We start from the raw sequence: 12,724 nt of genomic DNA, 5'->3' as shown, positions 1-12,724 counted from the left end.
TACTGCTGATCAGTGGTTTGCATGTGCTATGACCTCTATATTCCTGCTTTTAAAACCTTCTTCTAACAGTGGATTGTGATACCTTCACTCCTGCCCTGTTGAGCTTGTTGGTGATGTCACGGACTCTCACAATGATTGTCATCAATTGCTGCGGTTTTATTTAGCGGACCTGTTCAATGGTTGTTAGTACACCAGTGATTTATTTCTTTTTAAGGACATTCCAAATCGTTATACTGGCTATGCCCAATGCTTGTGCAATGGCTCTGATCAATTTCCTGTGTTTTCTTTGCTTCACAATTGCTTTCTTTTCTCCCAGAGACAGCTCTCTGGTCTTCATGCTAGTTTATCCTTTTTAATAACAAATGCAGACTTCACAAGTGAAATCCAGGGCTCAAACTAAGAGCCATTAATTATTTAAACAATCAGTCTAACAGAGCAACACCTGGGCAACAAGAAACACCCATCAGTCACATGTCCCAAAATTTGAATCCCTTGAAAAATGGGTGGATTCAAACAAAAAGGCGCTATGTTCTGAGTTAATTAACACATCTCGATGTAAACATCAGGAAATAAAAGCAGAAATTCTGATCTACTGTCTCATATTTGGATCTCAAATCAAAATGTCTTCAGTGTAGAGCAAAAACAAAAGAGCTGGCTTTGCCGTTCCAATACTTTTGGAAGGGACTAGTATTAATACTGTAACCTATAAAACAGTAGGGAATACAATTTAACAGTTAAGCAACTATCCCCCCCCCCACACACACACACACACAAATTTATATTTGTCTGTCAGTTCTTCATTCTATGTGTGTTAATAAACTATGTAAATTATACAGCCAGGTCCATAAGTATTTGGACAGTGGCACAATTTTTGTGATTTTGCCTCTGTACACCACCAAAATGGATTTGGAATGAAGCGATCAAAATGTGACTGAAGAAGTGTCGGACTTTCAGCTTTAGTTCAAGGCATTTAACAAAAAATATCGTGTTAACCATTTAGGGATTGCAGCCATTTTTACATAGTCCCTCCATTTGTATGGGCTCAAAAGTAATTGGACAAACTAGCAATTATGAATATAAGGCTAATTTTTAATACTTGGATGCAAATCTGAAACCTATGCATATCATTAAATGCTGAGTTTCCTCCCTTAAGATGATTTCCCAGCCCTTTACTGCAGCCGTCTTCAGTTGCTGCTAGTTTGTGGATCTTTCTACCTTCAGTTTTGTCTGCAGTAATTGAAAACATGCTCAATTGGGATATGGCCAAGTAACTGACTCAGCCATTTAAGAAAATTCCATTTCTTTGCCTTAAGAAGCTTTTGAGCTGCTTTGATGGTATGTTTTGGGTCATTATCCATCTGTACTGTGAAGTGCTATCCGATCAGTTCAGCATTTGACTGAATCTGAGCAGAAAGTACAGCTCTATACACTTCAGAATTCATCCTGCTACTTCAATCAGCAGTCACATCAATAAACACCATTAACCCAGTTCCATTGGCAGCAATACATGACCATTCCATAATATATATATATATATATATATATATATATATATATATATATATATATATATATATATATAAAATATATGCTTTGGATCATAAGCCCTTCCTTTCCTTCTTCATACACTTCATCATTCTGATAAAAGTTAATCTTGGTTTCATCTATCCAAGGAATCTCGTTCCAGAATTGAGGCAAGCTTTTTCAGATGTTTTCTAGCAAAGTGTAATCTGGCCTTTCTGTCCTTAAGCGTTCCCAGTGGTTTGCATCTTGAGGTAAACCCTCTGTATTTACATAAATGAAGGTGTTTCTTTATCGTAGACTGACTGATCATCCATTTCAGTTGTCTTCCATGGTTTTCCAGCCCTTTTGTTATTCCTGAGCTCACAAGTGCATTCCTTCTTTTTAAGAATGTACCAAATTATTGATTTGGCCACTCCTAAATTTTCTGCTCTCTCTTTAATAGGCCTGATTTTTTTTTTCCCCAGCCAAATGATGTCCTCCTTCACTTCACATCACATCACATCGACAACTCATTGGACCACATATTGATCGTTCCCATGAATAGCTGCCAAATGCAAATTCAACACCTCAATCAACTCCAGACCTTTTATTTCATACATCATGAAATAATGAGGAAACAGGCCACACCAGGCTATCAAACTGCTTATCACTCAATCACTTTTGCGCCTGTCAAAATGGCGGGACGATGTTAAAAAAAAAACAACAACATGGCTGGAAGTTCCAAACAGGCAGTGCAATATTTTTGTTAAATCTCAAAGTTTACACTTCAATCACATACTGATTGCTGCAGTTGAAATACATTGTGGTGGTGTACAGAGGCAAAATTATGAACACTGTCACTGTCCAAATATGGACCTGACAGTACAGCCATGTACCAATATTCATGACGTTACCTACTATTAGAATTATATAAGGAACTTTACATGACAGTTAATTCTGGTCCACTAATTTCATTGGACAATCAGCGTTCCAAGAGTGCACATATTTAGAACAGTAGCACTGGTGCATCCAATTCTAGCAAGAGTTCATTACATTAAAACCATTAATACACTTACTATGGGCTGTCAGACAGTGCACATTGCATGGCAACACTAGAGACCTGTGCAGGTCTGAGCTCAGCCTTTTACGTCGACGCCAGGATTCGAACTGATGTTGCAAAATCTATTCCTTTCCTAAATAGCACTCTAGACCACTTGGCCACAGAGGATTACCTTGCAAACTGAGGTTAAATGTGATGTTCACACAGCCAGTACACAGTGGTGCCACACCATGACTATGGAATCCCTACCTGAGGCTGGCGCACCAATCACATTCTTAAACACACTTGAACTCGGTTAAACATACACATACAGACAGGCACCTCTATAGGCTGAGCCAATAAAAGACTCTCTCCAGTTAGTCTGGGAACTATTTTCATTGATGGAGCAAAAATATTTGGTCATATTCTACAACCCCGATTCCAAAAAAGTTGGGACAAAGTACAAATTGTAAATAAAAATGGAATGCAATAATTTACAAATCTCAAAAACTGATATTGTATTCACAATAGGACATAGACAACATATCAAATGTCGAAAGTGAGACATTTTGAAATTTCATGCCAAATATTGGCTCATTTGAAATTTCATGACAGCAACACATCTCAAAAAAGTTGGGACGGGGCAATAAGAGGCTGGAAAAGTTAAAGGTACAAAAAAGGAACAGCTGGAGGACCAAATTGCAACTCATTTGGTCAACTGGCAATAGGTCATTAACATGACTGGGTATAAAAAGAGCATCTTGGAGTGGCAGCGGATCTCAGAAGTAAAGATGGGAAGAGGATCACCAATCCCCCTAATTCTGCGCCGACAAATAGTGGCGCAATATCAGAAAGGAGTTCGACAGTGTAACATTGCAAAGAGTTTGAACATATCATCATCTACAGTGCATAATATCATCAAAAGATTCAGAGAATCTGGAAGAATCTCTGTGCGTAAGGGTCAAGGCCGGAAAACCATACTGGGTGCCCGTGATCTTCGGGCCCTTAGACGGCACTGCATCACATACAGGCATGCTTCTGTATTGGAAATCACAAAATGGGCTCAGGAATATTTCCAGAGAACATTATCTGTGAACACAATTCACCGTGCCATCCGCCGTTGCCAGCTAAAACTCTATAGTTCAAAGAAGAAGCCGTATCTAAACATGATCCAGAAGCGCAGACGTCTTCTCTGGGCCAAGGCTCATTTAAAATAGACTGTGGCAAAGTGGAAAACTGTTCTGTGGTCAGACGAATCAAAATGTGAAGTTCTTTATGGAAATCAGGGACACCGTGTCATTCGGACTAAAGAGGAGAAGGACGACCCAAGTTGTTATCAGCGCTCAGTTCAGAAGCCTGCATCTCTGATGGTATGGGGTTGCATTAGTGTGTGTGGCATGGGCAGCTTACACATCTGGAAAGACACCATCAATGCTGAAAGGTATATCCAGATTCTAGAGCAACATATGCTCCCATCCAGACGACGTCTCTTTCAGGAAAGACCTTGCATTTTCCAACATGACAATGCCAAACCACATACTGCATCAATTACAGCATCATGACTGCGTAGAAGAAGGGTCCGGGTACTGAACTGGCCAGCCTGCAGTCCAGATCTTTCACCCATAGAAAACATTTGGCGCATCATAAAACGGAAGATACGACAAAAAAGACCTAAGACAGTTGAGCAACTAGAATCCTACATTAGACAAGAATGGGTTAACATTCCTATCCCTAAACTTGAGCAACTTGTCTCCTCAGTCCCCAGACGTTTACAGACTGTTGTAAAGAGAAAAGGGGATGTCTCACAGTGGAAAACATGGCCTTGTCCCAAATTTTTTGAGATGTGGTGTTGTCATGAAATTTAAAATCACCTAATTTTTCTCTTTAAATGACACATTTTCTCAGTTTAAACATTTGATATGTCATCTATGTTCTATTCTGAATAAAATATGGAATTTTGAAACTTCCACATCATTGCATTCCGTTTTTATTTACAATTTGTACTTTGTCCCAACTTTTTTGGAATCGGGGTTGTATCTGAAACATCCATCCATCATCCGTAACTGCTTATCCTGTGCAGGGTCGCAGGCAAGCTGGAGCCTATCCCAGCTGACTACGGGCGAAAGGCGGGGTACACCCTGGACAAGTCGCCAGGTCATCACAGCGCTGACACATAGAGACAACCACTCACATTCACACCTATAGTCAATTTATAGCCACCAATTAGCCTAACCTGCATGTCTTTGGACTGTGGGGGGAAACCGGAGCACCCAAAGGAAACCCACGCAGACACGGGGAGAACATGCAAACTCCACACAAAAAGGCCCTCGCCGGCCACTGGGCTCGAACCCAGAACCTTCTTGCTGTGAGGCGACAGTGCTAACCACTACACCACCGTGCCGCCCTATCTGAAATATCACTTAGTCAATAATAAATTTTATTTATAGAACTATTGTATAATCGCGATAAACTCACAATCATGCTGTTACACTCGTACTAAATATCTGCACAGTGATCACCTGCGACCTCGTGCATAGGGCAGAATCACAGTCCTACTGATATTCAGTAAAACAGCACTGTTCCTTGTCTAACATTATAGTACGGCAGTGTCAGCAGTGAACATATACTTACTTTGAAGAGAAACCCAAAGCCCATAATAAGATATGAGGGGGGTAAGTAATTCTTCTTCCCTAAGAGGAAATGGGAAGACAGGACAATAACTAATTAACTCTTTGGGCAAATACTGCTGGTAGGCAACCTTGAAATATTTGAGGCTGTGTTGTAGACCAAAAAAAAAAGGCCAAAGGCAGTAATGATTGAAGCTGTGACTATTCATACAGGCAGGTAAAAAATTTTTCTGTGTCTGATCTGAGCAGGAAAGACATTAGTACATTTTAAAAGAATAAATATTTGACTTCACAGATATTTTTTGCATGTCCTCCATTTTCTTCCTCAGCATATTTAAACAGCAGCAACAGTTGATGAAAAGCAGCATAACGGCATAAAAATGCTAGTATACGTTCAAATAATTAATAATACAAGCATACTTTATAATACTTAATTAATTGTAGAAGTATTTAAAAACAGAGAAATAGAGATAAATCAGATGTGACTTGATGTGTGAACAAAGGCTCCCCAGTTAAATATGGTATTGGCATAAAACTCCTGTGATCTGAACATTAACCTCCTAAGGCCCAAGCTGGTTTTTTACATGCATTTTTTATTTCTCTTTGCTATTTGGGCTTATTAGAATAAAAACTAAGCATCATCTTTTGATAAGATGTACTTTTAGAGAAAAAGTATGTCCACATATGTGGATTCTTGTTCCGAATTTCCATAAAGTGCTGTCCACGCATGTGACCACTAAGCCCTAGGAGGTTAATGCACAGGACTGTGTGAAAAGGGTCATCTTTAAGACGATCACTCAAAAACTTTTTGGAGGTGGCGTATGGCCACATACCATATGCAGTATAACGCTAATGCATCCCTGTGTATCACTGACTATATTAAAGAACTTACTAATTAACATAAAGAGCCTAAGAAAATCTATCCACAAGTGGTCAGTGGAGAAACATGAGCACACCAGCTGTATATGGCTATCCACTTGTGATCTGATCACCTCAAGTTTGATGTTAATCCAAGGTCTGAACGCAGCCTAACTTTTACCTCTAATCATGAAGCTTCCGGTTGTTAAGTACTCTCCTGTCGGCGCAGTTTTGGACACCTGCAACAAGCAACACAAACAATATAATTGATCAAATTTCAAGAACAGACTTATATACAATCCTGTATTAGAATTAAAAGCCCGCCATGGCTCACCTGGTTATGATGGACCCACCAAGCGCTGGTGATCACTTTGGCATCCCAAGCAGCACTGTAACACACAGCCATTGTTCCAGCCTCATTTAGCGTGCGTGGGGGAACAAGCTCACCTTAAAATACAAGGTAGAACTTGTTAACATTCCGAAACAGTGAACAGTGTAGTCACTGAACTTTGAAATGTTAGCTTTAGAGGACTGTAATTTCAGAGAACTGTAATTTCCGTATATATATATATATATATATATATATATATATATATATATATACACACACACACACACACACACACACCCGTTCAAAAGTTTGGGGTCACCCAGACAATTTTGTGTTTTCCATGAAAAGTCACACTTTTATTTACCACCATAAGTTGTAAAATGAATAGAAAATATAGTCGAGACATTTTTCTGGCTATTTTGAGCATTTAATCGACCCCACAAATGTGATGCTCCAGAAACTCAATCTGCTCAAAGGAAGGTCAGTTTTATAGCTTCTCTAAAGAGCTCAACTGTTTTCAGCTGTGCTAACATGATTGTACAAGGGTTTTCTAATCATCCATTAGCCTTCTGAGGCAATGAGCAAACACATTGTACCATTAGAACACTGGAGTGAGAGTTGCTGGAAATGGGCCTCTATACACCTATGGAGATATTGCACCGAAAACCACACATTTGCAGCTAGAATAGTCATTTACCACATTAGCAATGTATAGAGTGGATTTCTGATTAGTTTAAAGTGATCTTCATTGAAAAGAACAGTGCTTTTCTTTCAAAAATAAGGACATTTCAAAGTGACCCCAAACTTTTGAACGGTATTGTGTGTATATATATATATATATATATATATATATATATATATATATATATATATATATATATAAAACACAAGAAGAAGAAGACAAAGAACTTTATTCATCACACGTAAAGTTGTGAATTTCCTCTCGGCATTTAACCCATCTGAAGCAGTGAACACACACATGAGCAATGACCACACACACATACCCAGAGCAGTGGGCAGCCATGCTAAGAGCGCCCGGGGAACAGTTGGGGTTAGGTACCTCGCTCAAGGCCACTTCAGCCTAAGGTCGCCCCCTGTTAGCCTAACCTGCATGTCTTTGGACTGTGGGGGAAACCGGAGCACCTGGAGGAAACCCACGCAGACACGGGGAGAACATGCAAACTCCACACAGAAAGGCCACCGGGCTCAAACCCAGAACCTTCTTGCTGTGAGGCGATAGTGCTAACCACTATGCCACCATGCTGCGCCTGTATGTATGTATGTATGCGTGTGTGTGTGAGATGTGTGTGTATTTTTTTTAAAACAGTTATTCTACGAAATCGAGTCGTACATGAGCTGATAGCTGATGAGGCACATAGCGCCAAGTTGGCTATAAGCCATATATGACAAGATTGAGTGGAATAACTGTTTCATTCTCTCCACATTCACTGGATTTTGAGAAACAGAGCATTTTTATTTTTTGGCAAATTCAATAAATAAAAACTTTAAACAAAACATCTGATAAAATAATTTCCGCTTAGAATGTAAACAAACTGGCGAAATGACAGTCGCAATTTGTAAAAAATGCTATAATTATTATTTTTAAAAGATACGTTCTTACCATCAAATACTTTTATTCCATATTTTGTTGCTTTTTTAAAAAATATTTTTTGAGGTTTTTTTCGAGTAGAGTTTTTATTTTGTCCTCGGGTGGTTCAGTAACACACACTGCCATTTTGGTTTTCTCTATTCACAGTATATCAGCTGATATCCTAGTAGTAGAGTAGCTAATCAGAGTGTGCGATTGCTCATAGATTCTTATAGATTTCTATTTTATGACTTCTACATTACATGAGTCAGTACAAAGATGTTTTAGAGTTCCAAATGTTTGTTTTCCAGCACAAAATTAAATGTTACAGGAAAAAAAAAGTTTGTATCCGAGCAGCATATTGCATAAGACAGCACTTTTCAGATGAAAGGCAATGGAATTTGCAAAACGTTTTTAGTGTCTACCAAAATGCTGACAGTAATTCCAACTAAGGAGTCTAATAAAAACAATCATAAAATAATTTTAATGGTAAAACAACTTTACTAAATCCTTGTACCAGACGGATTCTTGATGACACAGCTTGTGGCTCCATGAAGATCAGCATGGATGTAGATGTCCCCTGGGGGGAGAAAAAAAATTTCACTGAAACTTGAAGGACGTAAGGACATCTACACATTGAAAACAACCATAAATAAATAAATCTCTAATCTTGTACCTGGCCGCAGGTAACGTTTAACTATCAGCTCATTCTGCTGCTGGTCCCGCCCAGCGATGATGAGGTAGTTCTCTGAGCTAATGAACCACAGGAACTTTTCAAACCTGGCAATAAACAAAGTCATCAGAATTTTTGGGATATATAAAATGTATATAAAATACTTATCAAAAATGTCTCACCAGAAAACTTTTCTGGCTTTCTGAATTGTTGTCACTGACTGGACTTCTTTAAGGGTTTGCTTCGTCTTTTTTTCAGCAGACTTAAAGGCCTTGAGAAAAATAAATAAATAAACAGACAGACAGATAGATAGATCCAACAGTAATTCATATTTTCCTCACATATACAGTAATTCAGTATTTAATTTGGAAGTATTGTGTTGCTCTCTTTTTACCTTCTCTGCTGCCTCAACTGTTTTCTGCTCCTTTTTGGCAGCGTTCCGTTTGTGGTCATAATATCTGAGAAGTTAATATGTTCATTTTTAATAAGGCAGTATATTACTGACAGCCAGTAGACACCTTATTGTCCACACAATGGGCTTCATTTATCAAACTGGATACAAACGGATTTATTCATAAATCATTCATATCAGCATTTACACAGGAAATTTGGATTCATGAAAATCCCATAAATTCTGCTCATGATAATTTATGCATAAGAAGACTGACTAATGTAAATCTTGAGTGACTGATATTAAGTAATATTATTTGTAAAGGAGTTCCTGCATTTTAACCCTTTGGTGACTGACCCCTTGAAAATCATTCCTCCAGGAACGATGACGTTTCAGTTGTCAAGACAATGGAAAAACTAAAATCTCATCTCATCTCATTATCTCTAGCCGCTTTATCCTTCTACAGGGTCGCAGGCAAGGCGGGGTACACCCTGGACAAGTCGCCAGGTCATCACAGGGCTGACACATAGACACAGACAACCATTCACACTCACATTCATACCTACGGTCAATTTAGAGTCACCAGTTAACCTAACCTGCATGTCTTTGGACTGTGGGGGAAACCGGAGCACCCGGAGGAAACCCACGCGGACACGGGGAGAACATGCAAACTCCGCACAGAAAGGCCCTCGCCGGCCCCGGGGCTCGAACCCAGGACCTTCTTGCTGTGAGGCGACAGCGCTAACCACTACACCACCGTGCCGCCAAAAAAACTAAAATACAAGAGCATTTTGTTTTGTGCACAAGAGCATTGTGAGGTATCTTTCTTTTTTGTATTTTAGTTTTTCCGTTGTCTTGACAACTGAAACGTCATCGTTCCTGGAGGAATGATTTTCAAGGGGTCAGTCACCAAAGGGTTAATATACAGATTACACTCTCAAGTTTAAACTGTTTATGTAATTTACATTACACACAAATTTGATCATTTTAAATCCTGCTGTTTCATAATCACGGCATTAATATCAAATTTTTAAAAATAGATACAGCAAGACAACCCAAATCCATTTCAAGGTAAATCAGACTCGTTCAATGAAGAAGAAACACCGCTGTGTAAAAGGAGGGTGGGCTGCTCTGCGTATATAGTAACCATGAAGCCAGTTCTGTTTGCCATGGCATCATCTTTTAATGCTGTGAAATTCTTTAGAGCCAGCACGAATTCAGCCAACAAAAAGATCCTGTGCCATTTCTGTACATGTCCAAGTTTTGTCCATCCTTGGATTTCTTGATACAAGCACATTTCAGAGAGATGCACGTGACTGATCTGGTATGTCTCAACCTACAAAGCTGTATAACTCTTTGTGTGCTGCATGCCATAATCCGGCGTGTTCCTGAATATACCAGAGCCCATTTTTTTCTTTTTCAGCCCTAACGTGGCACAGTTACTGCATGTTACAGCCTCATCATGCATCTGGAAAGCAAATGGTACTTGCATAAATGAGAGAAATTCAGCCATCTCTTTAATTTAAAACTAAAGGTAGACTGCCTTTCAGATTTTTCAAGTTTAGGTCATAAAAAGAATTTTCCCAGACACCCAGTTATTTTTGTTTAGTGGACCGAAAGCTACTGAATTCGAACCACAGACTTGCAATTTTCTTAGTTTTTTTTTTTTTTAATCGAACAATTAATGAATTTCAGGCCACGTGGCCTTAAATTCTCCGCTATTTTTTCCTGCTTCACCATGACCCAATTCAAGATACAAATGTCATGCATCACGTGGTGGGCTTTCCCCGTTCGTGCAAGGCATTGTGGGATACAAATTTGAAACAGGAGAGAAAAATGGAGGACGCGAGTGTGCGAATGAAACGTGAAAGACCGACTACAATAACGGAAAGTGAGAAGAAAAGACGTTATGTTGTGAAGAAAAGGAAACACAGGACCAAACTAATAAACATCAGCAGTTAGCGAGCACCTCGGTGTGATCAGCGGTTCGTTTAGCGACAGAATGATGTAACTGTCAGTGCACGGTCAAGGTAAACCTGTAGATAGCAGTAATGCAACACTGGATGCCAGCTGCCGTAAAACCCAAAAGAAGAAGAAGGTGGTAAAGCTGCTCATGCTTATACGGACTTCCTCTGTCTGCTTGAGTGCGCGAAGCGAGTGATTTCATGCACATTATTTGCTCAGGAATCCCCTCAAATTAAATAACTTCCCAGCCACAGAATGGCCTGATATTTCGTGAGATATTACAGAAATTAACATGCATCACAATGACCAAATTTCAGAGGGAACTAAATTTCACCGATTTTATGAAATCGAAAGGCCGTCTGGCTTTAAGTTTTATTTTCACCTTTACACATTTTGCAGCGACTGGCATATATGCTTTAAAACTGAACTCGTGTCTCTTAAGAGTTGCTGTTGTGTGCTCCACTGCTCTGGACATAGCATCCAGCTTTTTTAAGACAGCATCCCATGAGGACTCTTTGTTCCCCTCTATATTTTGGCCTTTTCTATGACTCCGCTGGTTATGCTTTTTTGGCTGTTAACAGTCAGTCATTTTGCACTTTTCGTTCTGTGAGCTTTTCAATTTGTGCGGTTTTGTGTGCATTACTTAATGCAAATCAGCTGTGCCATGCATATTTATGGGCGATTGCCATATATCAACATACGTATGTGGACATGGAAAAAAATAGCGTTTTTCAAACTTGAAAATCCAGGGAAACTTTTCAATTTGCTCTGGCTTATACAAACATTTAAACATAACCCAACTAAAAGATGGATAAACAAGGCCCAATATTATTAACTAATATCAAGCATCTCATTTCCAAGTCTGAACTGAAATGCATTTGAGGCTCAAACAAAACCAAATTCACCACTACAGTGGGGGGGGGAACATACAAAAGGTAGGTGCTTAACATTTTTATATTTCAACTGCTTCAGGTGGACATCAGATTATACAACAATTTCCATGGGAACATTGCAACGACATTTGTGTAAAGGCCTCTGCATGCTCGTGCGACAAGGCTTTCGCAGATAGCTTTTCGCAGACAGTTGTAATTTATTGTTGAGCGGGGATAATAGGCGTGCGCGATGTTATTCACCGGCACAACGCAAGGGGGCGCGAAGTCGCTAGGAGTAGTTGGTGGGTGTGGTTAGTGGAGTGTTTATCCTCTGGTTACTTATAATGACTAGAACTTTTTTTTTTATAATGACTAGAACTGGAGTCGTATAGATGTCTGTACTTCCTCAATCAACCGCTCTTCGTTCTACTCCATCTTCGCTCGTGTTTTTAAAAATGCCGGTCGTGAAAACAAACCAAACCGGGAAAGTAGGGAAGCGGAAGTGCGTGTACAGCGGATGTAGAGTGGACCAATCAGAGCCCTCTTGTCTGCGGCGCTGTCTGCGAGGCTTCTGCGGTGGTCACAATTTTTGGGAGGTGCGCGCAGAGCGTCTGCGAAGGTGGGGGGGCTACGCAGACGCTGTCTGCGACGCTATCTGCGAGGACTGGGTTGTCAGCATAAATTGGCCTTAAGTGTGTGTCACTCCTGATGCATATCCCATGTAATCCATAATGTAAAAAACTAAAATAACATTCATTATTTTTTTCGCGGTCCAAATCCTGCGCTCTGATTGGCTGGCGAGCAGGTCCGTATCCTACGATACAGACCCCAGTTCTGGACCCCGGTTACGGACCTCTGGCGACTCGCTCGTTCACAA

At 39.8% G+C, this 12,724-nt stretch overlaps 1 protein-coding gene across 2 annotated transcripts in view; it reads right to left on the bottom strand.

Annotated features, from left to right (window-relative positions):
• LOC132894272 (ribosome quality control complex subunit NEMF-like) overlaps positions 1-12,724 on the bottom strand; it is a 63,605-nt gene that overhangs the window by 23,899 nt on the left and 26,982 nt on the right. For both annotated transcript variants that reach the window (XM_060933888.1, XM_060933889.1), the window contains exons 14-20: positions 9,014-9,077; positions 8,802-8,890; positions 8,623-8,726; positions 8,464-8,526; positions 6,362-6,474; positions 6,209-6,266; positions 5,174-5,232 (exon numbers count right to left, since the gene is read on the bottom strand). In XM_060933888.1, coding sequence (XP_060789871.1) covers positions 5,174-5,232; positions 6,209-6,266; positions 6,362-6,474; positions 8,464-8,526; positions 8,623-8,726; positions 8,802-8,890; positions 9,014-9,077 — 550 coding nt within the window. The remainder of the gene's footprint in view (positions 1-5,173; positions 5,233-6,208; positions 6,267-6,361; positions 6,475-8,463; positions 8,527-8,622; positions 8,727-8,801; positions 8,891-9,013; positions 9,078-12,724) is intronic.

This window comes from Neoarius graeffei, chromosome 11 (genome assembly GCF_027579695.1).
Source record: "Neoarius graeffei isolate fNeoGra1 chromosome 11, fNeoGra1.pri, whole genome shotgun sequence".
Classification (NCBI taxonomy): Eukaryota; Metazoa; Chordata; class Actinopteri; order Siluriformes; family Ariidae; genus Neoarius; species Neoarius graeffei.
The sequence above is the reverse complement of the archived record's forward strand: the minus strand, read 5'-3'. Positions and strand labels throughout refer to the sequence as shown.